This window comes from Bison bison, unplaced genomic scaffold, assembly GCF_000754665.1.
Source record: "Bison bison bison isolate TAMUID 2011002044 unplaced genomic scaffold, Bison_UMD1.0 scf7180017864498, whole genome shotgun sequence".
In the NCBI taxonomy this organism is placed as follows: Eukaryota; Metazoa; Chordata; class Mammalia; order Artiodactyla; family Bovidae; genus Bison; species Bison bison.
Window position 1 is genome coordinate 3,573,258 of NW_011495057.1, and position 19,745 is coordinate 3,593,002.

General features: G+C 42.2%; 1 protein-coding gene across 3 annotated transcripts in view; it reads left to right on the top strand.

Annotated features, from left to right (window-relative positions):
* The window catches only part of TTC39C (tetratricopeptide repeat domain 39C), a 96,849-nt gene extending 77,481 nt beyond the window's left edge, over nucleotides 1–19,368 (top strand). For all 3 annotated transcript variants that reach the window (XM_010828925.1, XM_010828926.1, XM_010828927.1), the window contains 8 exons: nucleotides 2,019–2,112; nucleotides 5,949–6,056; nucleotides 11,736–11,845; nucleotides 12,881–13,004; nucleotides 14,446–14,543; nucleotides 14,890–14,994; nucleotides 16,312–16,350; nucleotides 16,936–19,368. In XM_010828925.1, the coding sequence (XP_010827227.1) occupies nucleotides 2,019–2,112; nucleotides 5,949–6,056; nucleotides 11,736–11,845; nucleotides 12,881–13,004; nucleotides 14,446–14,543; nucleotides 14,890–14,994; nucleotides 16,312–16,350; nucleotides 16,936–17,025 (768 nt within the window). In that variant the 3' untranslated portion in view covers nucleotides 17,026–19,368. The remainder of the gene's footprint in view (nucleotides 1–2,018; nucleotides 2,113–5,948; nucleotides 6,057–11,735; nucleotides 11,846–12,880; nucleotides 13,005–14,445; nucleotides 14,544–14,889; nucleotides 14,995–16,311; nucleotides 16,351–16,935) is intronic.
* The last annotated feature ends 377 nt before the right edge of the window (nucleotides 19,369–19,745 follow it).

Sequence of the window (19,745 nt, forward strand, 5' to 3'; positions counted from 1 at the left end):
GGTATCAAACCTGTGTCTCCTGCATTGGCAGATGGATTCTTTACTGCTAGACCATCAGGAAGGTCCAGGAAGGAACGATTGATCCAGAAAGTTATAAATGGGCATAATGAGTGTCCAGATCCTTCCACACATACGTACTTTTCATAAGAGATTGATTTTTTACCTTTGGTATCTTGGCTTTGTGGGCTTCCCCAGTGGCTCAGCAGTAAAGAGTCTGTCTTCAATGCAGGAGATGCACATTCCATCCCTGGGTTGGGAAGATCCCCTGGAGGAGGAAATGGCAACCCACTCCAGGATTCTTGCCTGGAGAATCCTATGGACAGAGGACCATGGCTGGCTACAGTCCTTTGGGTCGCAAAAGAGTCAGATACCACAGAGCAACTAAACACATGCATACATACACACACACACATCTTGGTTTTGTGCTCACAATCAGTGTAAACGTCTCGAGGTTAGAGAAGGGAGCTTGTTTCATTCCTGTGAGGGTCCCCTCAACTCAGTGTCGAGCTCCTTGAGAATACATGTTAGTGAGGCAGTGATGGGTGTGTTCTGTGGCTACCTGCCGAGCCCTTGTGGGGGTGACACGGATTGAGCACTCAGTATGAAGCTTGCTGCCAGCAGAGTGAAGTGTTACCACGGGGCACGAGCAGTTACTGGCCCAGCCGTGGCCTTGGTTCATGAGTCATTTGGCTCCTAGTGCTCCTGAGTCACAGACTGTCCTGCACATCTCCTTGCTGACTCATTTGTGCCCTGTGTAGGGTCCGGGGGCCTCCTGCAGTGATCAGGCATCATGTCACTGAGGAATATGGTAGGGGCTGGGCTCAGGGAACCAACAGCCCCTCTTCTTAGACCCTTCATGCCCCAGTCTGGCTGCTTGCAGGGAGAAGAGGCAGCTGGAGCATTGGAAAGGGAGTTCCCTGGGAGCAGCAAAGGGAGATGCACAGGACGGAGCGCTGAGTGCAGGGTGGAAGAGCATCGCATTGCAGGCACCCGCGGGAGGGAGAAAGGAACACTTCTGAGCGTGCATCAGGACTTCGGGACATTTAGGATTTATATCACTATATCCTTAGTGATAGATGATACTTAATGCCTGTCGTTGCCATATTTAGGGTTTAATCTACCTCCCTTTCATCCTGATGATGCCTTTTAGGTGATCTTACCAGTTGCTTATGGCCTCAGATCAGCAGACTTTGAAAGAGATCTTTCATGGAAGGAAAAACTAAATGTATTTAACCAGCAAAGAGCAGGACAGACATTTGAGAGTCTCTCGGGCTCTAGACAGTACTGGATGAATGTAAAAGTAGGAAGTAAAATCTGGATCCTCAGTTTCTAAAGTGTCCAGAGAAGAGAGGTGATGACCAGAAGCAATCTGACAACAGCACTGAGTTGTGGGGTCGAGAGTGAGGGGGTCCCAAAAGGGAGAGCAGTTGAGGCTGGACCCAGGGACTGGCTCCCGACAGTGCTGACTGCGAGTCTCTCTGGGTCCTGTGGGTATACACAGGAGGACGTACAGTCCCTCTCCTGTCGAAGTCACCCATCCCAAGGATCAGCTCAGCTCATCACTGGACTCCTCTAAGTTCTAGTGTACAGGTGCACAGAGAGCCCCAGTGGCAGGAGGGGCTGTGGGCCACGCCATCCCAGGGAGTCTTTCTGGCTGAGCAGAAGGAGAGGTGCTCTGACCTCGGTTCAGCTCACAGCCATGGACGGGGCCATTTCCCCAGAAGTCTTCAGATCACTCTCTTCTATAACTGCTTAATCTGTTTAAAGTAACTAGAAGGGAAAAGACGCTTTTGAATTTGGAAAAACAACGTTTTTGTTGTTCAGTCGTTCAGTAACGTTAGACTCTTTTCGACCCCATGGACTGCAGCACACCAGGCTTCCCTATCCTTCCCCATCTCCCGGAGCTTGCTCAGACTCATGAACTTTGAGTCGGTGATGCCATCCAACCATCTCATCCTCTGTCGCAATGTTAATGATAGATCTTAAGCCAGTGACCGTGTTTTCATTTCTTTCCGTAGTGTCAAATCAACAGTGCCTTGACTTCCTTCCATACTGCTCTGGAACTTGCGGTAGACCAGAGAGAAATCCAGCATGTTTGTCTCTATGAAATTGGTAAGTGTTGAATGTCAGTCCAGTTGCCTGTCATCAAATAGTGTATTAACGCAGCAGTTTGTGTCCAGCTTCTTGTCCCGCAAGTGTTAACGCATTCCTGTGCACTCTTTCCCTGTTAATGCTGTTCAGTTTGTAGTCTTTGTGAAATGCCGGCTGCCTTTTGTAATAACAGGACTTTGTTACCATGGTGGAAGTAGCGATACTTATCTCAGTGAATTCTTGTTACTTCTTTCCAATAATTTGTTCCTTTGATGATTTGACTCTAGGCTAATAGGCACAGTTGACTGAATTGAGTAAGAACCAATTAAAAAAAAAGAACCAATTTTGACTCTTTTATTGGACTGGATATTAGAATTCAGAACTGTTATCTCTTCCCTCCCACCAATGTGTACCTGAGAAGAAAAGTCCGGCTTAGGAGAGGTTGGGTGCACGGATTCCAAGCCCAGTTAGCTCTTCTACCAACTAACTGGGAGCCCTCGCCCTGCAGTCGCCCTTGGAGCAGCTGTGTGGTTTAGATGAAAGTACCCGGATGAGCCTGAGGCAGGGTACTTGGCACACGTGTTAGCCACCTCCTCCTGCTTCTCCCCTCTTGGAGATGCATTTATAGACAGACCTGGAGGCATTTGTTTGCCCAAGATTTAGCCCCCCTCTCCCCTCCCTCAAAGTTGTTGCTTTAAATTTTTTTTTTTTGGCTGACTGCACTAAAATACGTTAGTGATTCCATAATCCTTGACTGTGACAGTGGCTTAATTATGCTGAGAAGCATAAACACAACTTTGGACTTGAAACAACAGGAACACATTTTAGTAAGGGATTCATGCTTTTTAGAATTTGAGCCAAGACTGCAAGGTCACACTGTATATAGCGCACCTACAAGGAATGAAGGAGGGAGCAGAGACGGGAGAAAGGATGAGGTGGTGGTGAGAACCAAAAGTGAAATTGAGACTCCAAAGGCTGTCATCAGAGACACAAAAGAAGAGATGGAGGAAGCCTGGGGAGGCAGCTGTCACCTGGCAGCGTGGACCTTACAGTGCCTGCTGCTTGCTTGCCTGCCACAGATATATTTGTCTTCCTGAATCTTTTCTTTTCTTTTTTTTTTTAAAGAAGAGTGCTGATTGAGAACTGCCCAATAAACAGTATTATGTTGTATACATCTGTTATAGCTTAGAAAGTGAAGATCAAATGTGATCCAGTGGGAAATATATTTTTCTGCAGTCTAACCTCTGCTGGGGGGCTTCCTTGGTGGCTCAGTGGTAAAGAACCCACCTGCCAATGCAGGAAATTTGAGTTTGATCCCAGGGTCAGGAAGGTCCCCTGGAGAAGGAGATGACAATCCTCTCCAATATTCTTGTCTGGGAAATCCCATGGACAGAAGAGCCTGGTGGACTACAGTCCATGGGGTCACAAAAGAGACATGACTTAGCAACTAAACAACAGCCACCAACTTGCTGGAGTTCTGGTGTGTAGCCGTAATGCGGAATGGAATATGAGACATGGTAACTGTGATGTTTTGAGGGAGACAAGGCATCTCTAATTTCACAACTGATGTAGTAGTATAGAACTTGAAGAACTAGCTTTGGTGACCTTTCATGTTTCTTGTTTAGGATACTCTTTTTTTCTTCTAGTTTTATGGAGATAGAGTTGACATGTAACATTAGTAAAGTGTCCAACATAAAGATTTGATACTGTATATATTGCAGACTGATCATGGTGGCCTTTTCTTGTGTGTGCACCACTTCTGGGTCTGTGGTGGGGCAGAAAGTTAGAGCTGCAGAAAGCTTAGAAATCATGGAACCCAGAGCTAGGGACGTTAGAGGGTTGACCTGGGGTGCGGCTGGAGGGTGGGAACAGCGCAATCGGAACTCAGCCTCCTTATTTTGGTTTGGTGCTACCTCCCACCTCTACTTTTGCACTGAATCCAAATCTTACCCTGAAGTCTATTTTAGGATGGAAATAATTTGCCCCAGGTTTTACTCTAAAATTAGGGTTAGGGTTAGGGTTAGATCATGGCATCTGGTCCCATCACTTCATGGGAAATAGATGGGGAAACAGTGGAAACAGCATCAGACTTTATTTTTCTGGGCTCCAAAATCACTGCAGGTGGTGACTGCAGCCATGAAATTAAAAGACGCTTACTCCTTGGAAGGAAAGTTATGACCAACCTAGATAGCATATTCAAAAGCAGAGACATTACTTTGCCAACAAAGGTCCGTCTAGTCAAGGCTATGGTTTTTCCTGTGGTCATGTATGGATGTGAGAGTTGGACAGGAAGAAGGCTGAGCACCGAAGAATTGATGCTTTTGAACCGTGGTATTGGAGAAGACTCTTGAGAGTCCCTTGGACTGCAAGGAGATCCAACCAGTCCATTCTGAAGAAGATCAGCCCTGGGATTTCTTTGGAAGGACTGATGCTAAAGCTGAAACTCCAGTGCTTTGGCCACCTCATTCAAAGAGCTGACTCATTGGAGGAGACTCTGATGCTGGGAGGGATTGGGGGCAGGAGGAGAAGGGGACGACAGAGGATGAGATGGCTGGATGTCATCACTGACTCGATGGACGCGAGTCTGAATGAACTCCGGGAGTTGGTGATGGACAGGGAGGCCTGGCGTGCTGCGATTCATGGGGTTGCAAAGAGTCGGACACGACTGAGCGACTGATCTGATCTTTAAAATACGTCAACTTCACATCATATCCCATGGAGTTTGACACTGAATTTCCTGGAAGTGTGGCTTCCCCTCATCCCTGTAGGGTGTCAGGTGACGTGACTACTTCGTGGAGTGGATAACAGAATTTGTTAGGCAGCTCGCAGACAGGAGAGTGCGATGGCCTTTGATCCTCAGCCCTTCCCTCTTCTAAGCCGTGTGACCCTGAGCAAGTCACGAAGCCTCTTCATGCCTTAGGCTTTCTCCTTGGTCAGGTGCGGCACCATCAGCCACCTTTCCAAGACTGCACTGGGATTAGAGAGAATTACATCAGGTGCCTGGCACACCCAGGGCTGGCTCTATGATGGGGAGCTGCTGTTACTAACAGCAGAGGATAACACTCCTTATATCCTTGCTGCTGTTGCTTCTCCCCACCCCTACCTATCCCCAGGATGCCAGCCTAAGGATGTTTTGCTCCGAGAGAGCTGGGTCCTTTCTCTGCCCCTCAGAGAGAGGGTGGCAAGTACTTAATGTCTCACTGGCTCGCTCTCTACTCCTCTGAGCAGTTTGCTAATTATCAGTGATCATCAACGCGCTGGTGAGTATGTGAGACTTCCGAGGTGGTCACCGTGTTATATAATCTAGTAGCATCGTTCCTTTTTCTCTACCTGTTCTTGGAGAGAAGCACTGCCGTGCTTAAGTTTATTGCACAACTGGAGACAAATTAGACCATTTTCCTCAAAATCTTTCTGCGCCTCCCTTCTATACTGCCTCACCGGTTGTGAAATCAGAGATGCTGTATCTTCCTCAAAGCATCCCATTGAAAATGTTTAAGAAGAAAAAAAGAATTATGAAGTTCTCAGGTAGTTTACATGGAACACTTGCAGAGGAAGTCAGCAGGATGAGGGATATGTAACCTACAGATGGGCTGAAAAGTGTGTTATTTTGCTGTTCAGTCGCAAAGTCGTGTCCGACTCTTGCAGTCCCATGGACTGTAGCTCACCAGGCTCCTCTGTTCATGGGATTTTTGAGGCAAGAACACTGGAGTGGGTTGCCATGTCCTTCTCCAAGGGATCTTCCCAATCCAGGTATCGAATCTGTGTCTCCTTCATTGTCAGGCGAATTCTTTACCACTGAGCCACCAGGGAAGCCTGTGTTACTTTAGGATCCTTTTCTAAAAACATCTGTTTCACAGGTTGGTGCAGCATGATAGAGCTGAATTTCAAGGATGCGTTCAATTCCTTTGAGAGGCTAAAAAACGAGTCCCGGTGGTCCCAGTGCTATTATGCCTACCTAACCGCAGGTGAGTGCATCCCAGTACACATGGTCACAGCACGCCCTCCTCTGTCTCAGACTAGCTCCCTCTTGTTGTTGGATGGAGAGCGATGGGCAGAGGATGCAGAAGTGGTGTTCTTGACAGTTTCCCACAGCATGTGGTGGTGTTTGTTGCTGATCAGTCTCTGAGTTGTGTCTGACTCTTTGAGACCCCCATGGGCTCCAGTAGCCAGGCTCCTCTGTCCTCCACCATCTCCCATAGCTTGCTCAAACTCATGTCCATTGAGTCGGTAATGCCATTCGACCATCTTGTCCTCTGTTGTCCCCTTCTCCTCCTGCCCTCAATCTTTCCCGGCATCAGGATTTTTTCCAGGGAATCAGATCTTCAGATCAGGTGGCTAAAGTACTGTTTTGGACTGCAAGTGAATAGCAGCTGAATACAGCTCCCACCCACCCAGTGGAATGTTGGGAAGTTCGATGCTACACGCCCTGCCCCTTCCAGTATTCCCCCAGGGCCGGGTCCGTCACATGCTGGGTCCTGGACATGCTCGTTATGAGCTTCTCATTTTCGTACACTTTGTCCTAAACAGCCTCAACTTACCCTCACCCCTCTCCTTTTTTTCCTCAAATCTATTTTTCATTTATTAGGCGCTTAAAGAATTTTAAAGCATTGAACATGTCTTTTAAATCGTGTTCATATCTTCCTTTCAATTGTTAGTGCCCTCGTTGTGAGTTGCACAGGTTTTGAGGAGTCCGTTCCAGCCTTGTTTTGCCTCTTAACCCTGTTATAATTAGTGTGATTTTGCGGAGTACAAGGTGTTTCAACACTGCATGTCATTATGGCAGAAACAATTTACACTTTCTGACAGGAGTATCGTGTGCGTTGCCTTTTCCCCTGACATGAACAGATAGGTGAAGACATGCTGCCACCTGGTGGACAGAACCGCTGTCTGTGCCCTGAGCCCCATGAATTGCCTGTGTGATGCAGAGTGGTTTAGGTAGTGATTGAAGAGACCCAGGGAGTGTACTTCTCCTGCCTCTAACAATGAGCTTTCCTTACACACCCACAAAAGCGATTCCTCTCCTTAAAATTTAAAACTGATCCAAGCATTATTTTAAATGTGTTCTTATTTCTCTGAAGGTTTGCATTTAACAGAACATCTCCTGTCATTCCATCCCTGTAACTGGTCTCTTTAAAATCGGAAAGAATTAACAGTGACCCTGTGTATATCCAGAATGTTCTGGAACTGCAGTCCATTAGCAATCAGGATGGAAGCCCTTACACCCGCAGGCCTTCCTATAGACCCCACAGGGTGTTAATCCATTTTCATCTGGCTCTTGTTGATGTTTGAGTAGGATTATTTTCAGTATGCTGCTAGGACACTTTAAGGGTTGGTTTACGGAACTCAGAGGCATCTCAGATGAAAATTGCAGCTGTTTATTGAGTGGGCTTGGTGTGCCCTGCACGGTGATGAACCAAAACAGGCTGCTGTTGTTGTGGTGTAATAGGATCAGGTAGTCAGTGTGGGCAGGTATTTGTTTTATTTTAATTGGAGGGTAATTGCTTTACTATATTTTGTTGGTTTCCGCCATACATCAACATGAATCAGCCACAAGTATACATATGTCCCCTCCCTGTTGAACTTTCCACCCCTTCCCACCTCTCTAGGTTGCCACACCGCACCTGATTTGAGCTCCCTGCATAATACAGCACTTTCTCCCTGGCTGCCTGTTTTACGTGTGTAGTTCTGTTTCCATGCCACGCTCCCCATTCGTCTCACCCTCTCGCACATCGTGTCCAGAAGTCTGTCTCTATGTCTGCGTCTCCATTGCTTGATGAATGGATAAAGCTGTGGTGTATATATACAATAGGATATTCCTTAGCCATAAAAATGAACACATTTGAGTCAGTCCTAATGAGGTGGATGAACCTAGAGGCTGTTATACAGAGTGAAGTACGTCAGAAAGAGAAAAACAAGTGTCATATATTCACGCACATATATGGAATCTAGAAAGGTGATACTGATGAGCTATGTATTTTTTAAAAATCTTTGTGGAGCATAGAGCATGAAGAAATAAATGTACAGTGTGGCTCTATAGAGGAGCATTTATTCTCACTGGAAATCCCAGGATCACACCAGTTGTAGGAGATGATACAGCGTGAAAGACTCCAGTCTCCACGGGGGTTCCGTGAAGATGATGTGTGAAGAGCTCCACATAAAGAGGGCTTGGGAGGTGGGGCGGCTCGCTGCTGCGCTCTCAGTGCAGGCGGCTTGCAGGAGCTGTTACCTGAGTTGGCTTGAAGGACTAGTATGTGTTATAAGCAGTGCCTGAGAAGATGAGCATTAAGGGACTGGAAACACTGCCACTGGGAACTTAGTTCCTTGGTTTTTTCTTTAATCACTTTTTTTTTTGTCTTTTTTCTACTCTTGGCAGATTTCAATTTACAATACAGTATTATCGAATGTAGTCACCATGTTATTATACATTAGATCTTCAAACCTTGTTTATCTTATAGCTGAGAGGTTTTTTTTTTTAATTATGGTAAAATATACATAATGTAAAATCTACTTTAACCATTAAAAAAGTATTTTTTTTTTGGCTACGCTGGACAGCTTGCAGAATCTTATTTCTCCAGGCCTCTGAAGGTGAAAGCCCAGAATCCTAACCACTGGACCGACAGAGAGTTCCCCGTTTTAACCATTTTTCAGTATGTGGTTCAGTGGCATTAAGTTCTTTGATAGCCATCACCACTGCCCACCTTTCTTTTTGAAAAGTGAAACTGTGTGATCTTTATTTATTTTGTGTGTGTGTTTGTGTAGCAGAGTTTTATTAAAGTGAAAAAGGGACAGAGAAATCTTCTGACACAGACATCAGAAGGGGGATGGAGAGTGCCCACTGCTAGTCTTAATCAAAGCTTATATCCTTTTACCAGACCCATTCCCACAACATAAATCTTAAATTAACAAGATTAGAACTAACAACAGAAAGGTCTTACCAGATCCACTCCCACAACATACATAAGATAACAAGATTAGTTAGAAGGTTCTTGTGAAGGAGAAACATGTCCTAGAGCAAGATACATTGTTACATTGACCAATAGGAGACAGTGTAGAAAAAGTGCTGGTCCTTTTCTCCTTGAGAACTCCAGACCTCTGTCCCCTTTGCAAAAGCTCCAGACCCCTTTCTCCTCCTCGGGGACCCGGGACTTCTTATCAACCTACCTAGGAATTGACTCTCTCATTCCCCCCTTTTCTTTTAGGAGTAAAACTCTATGATCTTTAAACAAGAACTACCTACCCCCTGCCCAAGCCAACCCCTAATAAACTCTGCTCCTTCTGTCTATATGAATTTGACTATTTTAGGTGCCTTAAGTAAGTGGACTCAACAGTATTTGTTGATTGAATCTGGCTTATTTCACTTAACATAGTGTCCTCAAGGTTCATCCATAATGTAGTGTGTGTCAGGATTTCATTCATTTTTAAGGCTGAATAATATTCCATTGTGTGTACAGACCATGTTTTGTTTATTTGTTCATTGTCTGTGGACTCTTGGGTTGTTCCCACCCTTTGGCTGTCGTGAATGATGCTGCTAGGAATGTGGTTCTTTTTGAGACCCTGGTTCCAGTGCCATTTAGCACATTACCCGAAGGGTGATGTAGGAAGTGGGATGGCTGGACCATATCCTTGTACTATTCTTGCACATTTTCTATGCGTTTGAAATTACATAAAAATAAGTTACCCCAAAAGATTAGAATATCTCTTGAAGGGCTTCCCTGGTGACTCATTGGTAAAGAATCCACCTGCCAGTGGGGGAGACATAGGTTTGATCCCTGATCCAGAAAGATCCCCTGGAAAAAGAAATGACAACCCACCCCACTGTTCTTGCCTGGAAACCCCATGGGCGGAGGAGCCTGATGGGCTACACTCCATAGGGTCGCAAAAGAATCGGACATGACTGAGCGACTAATGACAACAATAAAGCTTAGTCCTAATGGACAGGCTGAGCATCCTAAGTCTGTGTAGGTCTCAGACTTAGGATAAATCAGAGATGCTCTGCTTTCTAATATCTGCATCCTTTGAGGCAACTGTCTGTAACTTATGAAAAGGAAGTGGTATACATATTCTTCAGGATCTGAGGTGTTAGAGCTACAGACCTGCAAAGGTGATTCAGATCCTGATATTGTTGATATTTATGACTCTTGTGTGCCCACATTTGCTCATTCCTTTTTAGAAAATTATGTGACTATATAATAATATTATCAGTTATGTACGGAAACCTCAAGCTAGGGGCAGCAGAAATTACTCTTTTTCATTGATTTACTGTGTGACCTCAGGCAAGTCTTTTAACTTTCCTGGGTCTATAATGCCATGGAGTTGTTTTACAGAACAATCACCGAGCTTTCTTCTGGTTTTGAAATGTTGTAACACAACAGATGAGGTCATTTGGGATGGGTTCAGACCCCATCCGGACCAGCGCTGCTTCCAAAACTGGGAGTGGAATTGTCTCTCCCTTTTCATATTCAGGCTAATCCCAGTGATTCCCAGTAGAAATCTTCTGCTTTTCCCATCACCTTGATGTCCTCAGCTTTCTCCAAGCCTTGCTGCTTGTATTTCTTTGACCTTCCAGTAGCTGCTCACCCTCTGACATGCCACAGCCCTGTGCCCGGCGTGACCAAGCCCCAAAATGTGAGAATGGGACCATCTAGTTTTAGGATCGCTCAAATAAAGAAGGAAGAACTAGCAAATCAATGGACATTCCAAGTGGGAATTGAAAAACAGTATGTGCCAGAGACAAAATCAACAAGAAATTAATAGAAAGGAATTCAGTGTCATGGGAGTTGCAAAGAGGATGACAAAGAGTGGTTGGTAAAGTCAGATGGAGGAGGTGAGACTGCAGCCTGGTGTGAAGTTTGGAGAAGGGAGAGAGCAGGTGAAGCAGAGGCAGTGTGACTTGAGTCTTTGCCTGGGGCTTGGGGGAGATGAAGATCGAAGTCTTAGCCCCCTCCAAGGCTCAGCTTGACTCTGGTCCCTCAGAGCTGTGCGACCACGCCGAAGAGAAACCATCCCTTCCCTCCTTGAGCTTTTTGAAAGTAACTTTGATGTCAGGACTCCCAAGGCTCTCTTCACTGCATCCATTGTAGCTCTGGAATTGTGGGTGTTCTCTCTCCAGCTGAAATCCAAGTTTCTTCTGGGTGTAAACGTGTATTTCTTCTTCACATCCTTGATGGTGGCTGTAGGTGGTAGGTGCCCAGTGAACACACCCGTGACTACTTCATGACAGTGAAGGACTGTCAGATACAGGACACTTCATGACTTTCTTTCCAGGCACAGGGATAGCCCTCTACCAGTGTGATGCTCTCACAGTCCTCCCAGCTCCTAACTGTTCTTGCCTAGTTTTCATTTTTCTTCCACTTTCCAAGTGTGTGAGCTCGAATGGGACTGTGCTCCGTGACAATATCTACGACCATAGTTTTCCCAACGTGTTCCTGTAAAGTTCAGGGAACCTAGCAACAGGGAAATAATTACTGAATCAGTGGAATGATGAGCAGCAGGTTGGTATAGTCCCACATGTAACAGTCTTTAGAAATATCTCCTCCCATTTTCTCCTTTGGTAATAACCTTTTCCAAGTGTCATCAACCTGGGTATCCCTTAGTGGTATTTTCCCCCTAAATACTTTAAAGATTATGACGATGGTTTCTTACAGTTTGTCAGGGAGCCACCGGTGATGTGGACGGGGCACAGATTGTCTTTAAAGAAGTTCAGAAGCTCTTCAAAAGGAAAAACAATCAGATTGAACAGTTTTCTGTGAAAAAGGTTTGTTGGAACTTGTTGATCTGGTGTATCGTTTATAATGGATATTTCTAACCATGGTCACCTTGGACAGCAAATGGAAATCCTAGGAAATTAGGAAATCCTGTGCAAAGCTGATCTCCTTGCTGAGCAAGTAGCTCACGACTGTGAGAGAATATTCTCGTGTGTCATCTTGCTCTGAATGCAAAGTACTGGTTGGTTGCAAATAATTAAAGCTATTGTTTGCTATTGTTTCTTTGAATGAATAGAGATATTACTGACCCTGTGGAGCTCATGAGCCCCTGGAGAGGGAGTGTGTATATCTGAAGGGTGAGGTAGCCTCAGAGGAGTGCAGATCAGCAAAACCTGGGCAAGAGATACAGACTCTGGGTTCTCATCTAGTGAAACCATCACATTGGGTGATGAATAAAAAGCAAGAGCATGCATCAAATTGACCAGCAGAAAGGCCCAGGACTGTAGTGAGAAAGGCCCTCATTTATTTCTGTACTTTTTTAAGAATACAGTTTAGCTGAATTACCATAGGTTATAGGACAACTTGTCATATCCTGAATTCTGCATGTTTTCAGTTGGAAGTTTTTATTGAATGAACATTTAATGGCTTAGTGTGAGTATAAACTGGGTTGTAATGGGGAATGCCCCCAAGAGGACTGGGACTAATTAGAAAACGAAAAAGTCAATAAAACCATAACTGAAAGGCCTCTAGTGTTACAGCCTTCATATAAACCCATTAAGTTAATATCTGTCACCCAGCTTTTATAAATTCCTTTGACCTAAACCAAAATGAATCTGGTTTCATCCTGCAGTTTTTAAAATATGTCCTGGAACTCGACAGTAGATTGAAGTGAATAGTGAGAGAAAGGGATATCTACCAATACAACAAAAACACAGAGAGAAATTTTCATTTTTAGCCTTGCGGGAGGGGATTGTTCATATCAAATATGAACCATGCATTTTTTTAATGTCTCTGAAGTTTTGTTTTTTTTTAGTTAGTTCGTTTGTTTGTTTTAAATGTAGCCTAATCATTCTAACCGCTTGCAGGCAGAGAGATTTCGGAAACAAACCCCAACCAGAGCACTCTGCGTGCTGGCGTCCATCGAAGTCTTGTACTTGTGGAAAGCCCTCCCCAACTGCTCCCCGCCCAACCTACAGAGGATGAGTCAAGGTAAACAACAAAGTGCGCACAGCAGCCTGTGCCTTCCGGGTCTCACTCATCTGCTCTGACTCAGAGAGTACCAATCTGTCGCTCTCTGGGACAGATGGCCTAGTGGTTAAGAAAATTCCATCACAGGTACTGGGGATAGAAAGCACTGGAAGGGCCAGATTCAGGAGTGTGTGGTGATGCTTTCTGATCATCGGGGTTATTAATCTTTTGGAAATGTCATCTTGCGTATATGCTGTCTTTCTCCAGAATTGATTTTGTATTAATATTTTGGACTCCGATTTATTGGATTGTTCTGCAGTGACACTTGTTTGTGATCAAATATAGCATTTTCCATTGAATTCCAATGGAATTAGGCTAGTCTCAGTCTTTGTTGCTGTATGCGGGCATTTCTCTAGATGGGGCAAGAGTGGGGGCTGCTCTTCATTGCAGGGTGCGGGCTTCTCATTGCAGTGGCTTTTCTTTGTTGTTTCGGAGTACAGGCTCTAGGGCGCAGGGGCCTCAGTAGATGCAGCTCCCGGGCTCTCGAGCACAGGCTCAGTAGTTGTGGCAAACGGGCTTAGCTGTTCCACGGCAGGTGGGATCTTCCCAGACTGGGGATCGAACCCATGTCTCCTGCATTGGTAAATGGGTTCTTTACCACTGAGCCACCAGGGAAGCCCCTGAGTCCCATGCTTTTATCATCAGACTTCTCTGCAGATGCCTTTTGCTTATTAAGAAAAAAACAGGTTTCCTTTCAAAGGTCAAAAAGTTTGTCAGTATTGATATTCCAGAGCGGAGTAATACAACTCCAAAAGAAGTTGTACACGGAGGCCCTGTAATTAGAGTAGGTGTGTAAAGCCCATGGGGTCGCTAGGAGTCGGATACGACTGAGCGACTCACTTTTACTTTTCACTTTCATGCGTTGGAGAAGGAAATGGCAACCCACTCCAGTGTTCTTGCCTGGAGAATCCCAGGGACGGGGGAGCCTGGTGGGCTGCCGTCTATGGGGTCGCAGAGTCGGACATGACTGAAGCAACTTAGCAGCAGCAGCAGCAGTAACCCTCCCAAGGAGATTACTTGAAAGGAAATAAAATTGCTTTTGGATGTGCAAGTTCTGCTCTGTTGTTTAAAAATATTCATAATTTAAAACCCATTCCTGGTTTTTGATGCAAGTCTGGAATATCTACTAATGTCTAACACAAAGGAACAGTGAAGAATCTTAGCGACTATGTTCTTTTGAATGCACAAGTGTAGGCTATGTATTTAGAGATAATTCAAACACACATGCAAATATAAAATAGTAATTGGCAGGCATAAGAAAGATTATCACTTTCTTGGACTAAGGAGACTCACTAATGGACGAGGAAGGGGAACCTTCTCAGTTTGAACTCAGTGAGTCACTAAGCAATGAGATTCTTAACTCCTGATGAATGTATTCCCTTCTTGCTGTCTTCTCTTTAAGCTTGCCATGGAGTAGATGATTCATCTGTCGTTGGATTAAAGTATTTGCTTCTTGGTGCCATACACAAATGTCTAGGGAACTCAGAAGATGCTGTTCAGGTAAACTGTTCACGTGGTGTCATAGCTAAGAAAACTGAACTATGAAAAACTACATGTGGGCTTGTGAATGAGAAAAAGGAAAGTGTTACGCAAAGCCAGTCTCCCATCACAGTGTGAGTTTCATCCACTTTATTAGATGAAGGTCATCCTCTCAGATGCCAGAAGTTGGTGATGGTTCATGTTCGTTTTTAATGTGACTTCAGAGCCTTTGAATATTTCTTCACCTATGGGCTCCTTTTCTGGCATTATCTGTTTATCAAAGATGACCGTCTCAAGTGGTGGAAGAGGAAGTGAGGAGGCAGACAGTTTTGTTTGTTCATTTTAATAACATCTGTATTACTTTCAGTTCTTTCAGCGAGCTGTCAAAGATGAGTTATGTCGGCAGAATAACTTATACGTTCAGCCATATGCTTGCTATGAACTTGGCTGTCTTCTAATAGACAAACCAGAGGTAAGATCTTGCCTATTTTCTTAAATAACGTTCATCAGCAAAACTGTGGAAGTGAACAGGCACAAAACATCCTTCATTTAAAACAAGTTGGTTTTTTGTTTTGTTTTGTTTTCCTTGATTCTACACGGGATGAATCCAAGAAGCTACTAATCCTATATTACTGTGTTGAAGGAGGTAATCTATTCCCTGGAGTTACAAAGAGAAACATAGCTTTTTGAACAAAAATTCATTTGAGGCAAAATCATTGTCTTTTTTTTAGAGTTATAATTATAATATGATTATAATATATTATAATCATTATAATATGATGTAATGTGGTTTATTCAGATGAATACAGAATTTCATTGTGATCCTAGTGCTATCCTTTATCTTTAGTGTATGATACCAATTAAGTTACTTAACCATATACTTTGTTCCTAATCTATAAAACAAGATAAAAAATACCTGCCTTTCCAATTTAATAAAGACTGTAGTGAGAATAAATGAGGATGATGTGTAGGATTACTTAAAATTTTTTAGAATACCTTGTAAATTTGATGGATTATTAAGATGTATATTTAAGCACAATGGCACAGTTTTTAAAAAACAGAATTTCAACAGTGCTGGATTTGCTTAATACCTTCTTTTAGAAGCTCAGTTACATAATATTGACTATATAAAATTCTAGGTTTCAATACATTCAAGTCAGCTTTCAAATATATGGATTTTTTTAAAAGTTGAGCTAAATCAACAGAAATATTCTAGCCTAATCCTTAAATATGTCACCTATCTTGCCAAAGATAAGGCTTTTAATTGATAAGCCTTCTCATTTGAAATTCTAATTTTACCAAAAGAGAAAATGCAGTTTTTATGAATTTTGGTAGAAATTTCTAATGCCATATTCTTTAAGAAAATTTTTACTCTTAATGCAACCTAGAATACATATACATAAAATACAACAAGTATGATTTATCTCTTGAAAAATGAAGCTGATTGTTCTCAATTAGTATTGCCTTCAAAAAGAGATCTAGCTTACTGACTTCCAATAAACTTAAATTATCAAATTTAGATTGTTTAGTAGGGTCTTAAACTGTTTTAACTCTTTTAGTTGTTTATAGAATAATACTTAAAATTATGAAAAATTATCAAGTAATTCCTTGATGTAAATAAACATCATTATATTAAAGAAAAATTGAGTCATTATGCTTGAATGAGCAGTTGACTCCCCTCTAGGTCACCATGAATTGTTGGAATTAACAAGTCTTCTATTATAACATTTTCTGCTTGAGTACATAAACACAGGTGTTAAGAGATAATGTGTTTTTCTTATATTCATAGACTGTAGGAAGAGGCAGAACTCTCCTCCTTCAAGCAAAGGTAAAAATGCCCCAAAATCCCCAGTCTCTCTTTTTCCAGTGACCTTGTCCTCTGTGTGTACTCTGGAGCCTGAATTCAAGAGGTTTTGTGAAACGATTGTCCTGGTTGATAATATTTCTGGAGGGGGAAATATTTCTGGAGGGGGAAGTCATAACTGAATCAGGAGGAAGTCATAACTGAATCAGTGAGCAGTTGATTTTTAAGTAAAATTACACAAAAAATTCCGATGAAATTGCTCATCATGCTTTATAGAAACTCTTCTTGTTTGAGTGGGAAAATAACTGTTGATTTCACAACTGTGTTCTTAAGAAGTTTAGCAGTAACTTCCACTGAGCCCAGCATCAGACTACTGTCTTAGGAATAACATGAGGGAAATTTTCCAAAGACAGCATTTAATAACATTCAGTTGACATTTTAAAAACAGATAAGAATTTGATGTTTGGGGAATTGAAAAAAAAAAAAGTGAATGTGAAGCCGTTATTAGGCGTGTAAGGAGTTTTACTGTGGGAAGCAGACAGTGCGGTGTGATTAATACCGTAGTAGCACGGACAGCTTAGCTAATAGTCTCTCTCTCTGGTCTTGCAGGAGGATTTCTCTGGCTACGACTTTGAAAACAGGTTGCATGTCCGCATTCATGCTGCTCTGGCCTCAATGAGGGAACTGGTCCCTCAGTGACAGACCCCAAGTTCCTGCTGTGTCCTTCCCCAACACAGGTTCTGCACTTTAAAAGCAGAGCACACCGCTCTTATGAAGATCAGCTTTTCTTTGAAAACCACCTGGACCCAGGACACGTTTCCTCAGTTAGGCTGATGTATTCAAGATCTCCTCTTTTAAACACATAGCTTAAAAAAGAAAAGTGATGATGATGGTAGTGATAATAACTAACCACCTGGGGAGAGGGTTAAGTGACCTTGTTCAAACATTTTAGTTTTGTGATTTATTATTTTTAAAATAAAAGTAAACTAAATATTCAACCTGCAATCTTGTAGGAATGCATACCTGAAGCACACATCTGACTGGGTAACACAAAGTACCTGTAAAATTATTAACAGTATCACAACATAGTATATTGTGTTTTGAAAAAATAGTAGTGCTTTCCAGTTTTACTTTATCCTCAAACTATTCCTGTGAATAATAGCACAGATATTCTAATCTCCATTGTCCAGAAAATGAGACTCAGGCACAAGAAAGCGAATTGACTTATTCCAATTAATTATTCCTCTTATTATAGAGTCTTGAATAGAATGCAGGTCTCCTGACCACAGACCAAATAATTCTTTTATTGTAAAAACAAATATGTTAATAACCCAGAATTCCAAGTTTTCCTTATTTAAAAAAAAAAAATACTTCTCAGCTGAAGTTGTGTCATCAAAATATTTATCTCCAGATTGTCTACAAAAATGTTTCAAAGGACAAACACTTTTTTCCCTTTGAAAGCCAGCAACATGAAAGCAAATAGAAGACAGTTTTACAGCCCAAAGTATAGCTGTTTTGCGAATGTATTAGAAGACCTAGACTACAGACAGGATTAATAACACCTACATTATAGGTGTTTCCCTTCCTTTGTAATTAATTGTCTAGTTTCCAAGTTTTGGAACTTTTTCAGCAAATTGCATGAAAAGGCTGTTCTTGAAAGCACACAGATTTTTTTGCCTCAAAGTATTTGCTGGTGAGGGATTTGCTGGGCTGTCTGTTGCCAGGATTTAATCATTTTCCCCTTAGCTCAGGTTATTGATATTGTAAATAGACTTCAAAGTTATTTTTTAATCCTTTGTTGCTAATTTTTATTGTCATTGAATTTACCTCTTTGTTCAGTACTGCATACCTGTATTTTCAAAGAATCTAAATACCTCAGTCATTTTAGAATTTATTTCATCATTGTGTGGCTAACCTGGATCAATCTTAAGGGTAGTTATTTTTAAAATTTTCAGTGCTCTATAGAATATCTTCTTGGAGTGTCATTTAATTTACATATCCTTTTAGCTGAAGTATGATCTCATAGAACATCAGCAGTTTTAATATTTCACTTCAAAACAAACATAGGAGGGGCAGCTACAGCTTTGGCAGCTTCAATCTACTTAATCAGGTTTTGAGGGAATAATAGTTTCTTTTAAAAAAATGCTTGCTCTTCACTGACTTTGGCTGAACTTGCTTCATGTTTTTTCACTTACAAAGTGCTTATTAACGTTGACTTTCTTTCTAGTGGGACTGCTGCATGGGTTTTAGATGCTAGCCAGAGAGAAAAGATGCTACGTACTTTCATGAACGGGAAGATCCAGGAGCCAGGTAGATGCCTTCTGAAGGGGAAAATTGGTGTCTAAAAGTTTTAGATACTTGGTTTGAAGGAAAGAATGTTATGAATCTTTAAAATATGGCTCTCGCCATTTTCATGTCCTTTTGGTTATAGTTTATATGGCAAATTTCTCACTTATGATTGTGGAGCGTTCGGAATCATGAAGTTCTTGCTCCAGTATTCATACTTATTTGAATTTTCAGATCAGGTATTGTTCAAGCTACTTACTATTCAGTAGTAAAAGATTACATAAGGCTCCATACTTTTCTGCTTTAACTGCTTTAAAACTTTTTGTTTTTCCAGAGAGATCTCAGGATTTCAAATAAATCTGTGTTCAGTTCACTTCACTGAATACACATGATTGCAACACTGCTCAGTGAGTCGTCTCTACTAGTCCGTTTATAGATCTGTTTATAAACTGTCTCTGCTGGGTTTGATGCAGGATAGCCCTGGTGGTTTATCTGGAACCTGGTGGTAGAGCTCTGAGAGGGGGTAGACAGTGGTTCTGAAAATACTAAAATAACAAAACTGTGCTGAGTACACAAAGCCATTAGATTCACTGAAATCTGAGTACAGTATTGAGTGGAGTAATTTATAACAGTCTGGCCTGCGTGCCATGACTTACCCAACCTTTGAGTTACTGTTACCTGCCTGGAAACCTAGTTTGGTGTAAATTGCTCTTTACCCCTCTCTGATGAAGAAAATAATCAATAATCATGTTTGCATCTGTGTGTGCTTTTTTAATGTTGGCATCATTCCTTCCCCTTTTCCTGTTTTGGAGGCTGTCAAGTGGACCTTCTAATTTCTAAGTGTCAGATATATTTTTGTATTAGATTGTGCCTATGATGAGAGAGATCTCTAATGGATATTTTCTGTACTTGGAACACAATTATGATCTGACACACTTGGAGGCATGGTCTAGTAATAATAATATGTACCTCTGTGATTAATGTATTTAAGATTTTACTTTTATTGGGATAGGTATCTTTTTGATTTTAGCACATGATAGCTAAGTAAAGAATTATTACTTTCAGATGTCACAGAAAATTAGAATATTTATTGTCCCATATTGTGTAAGTCAATTATTTAGAGAATTTGCATT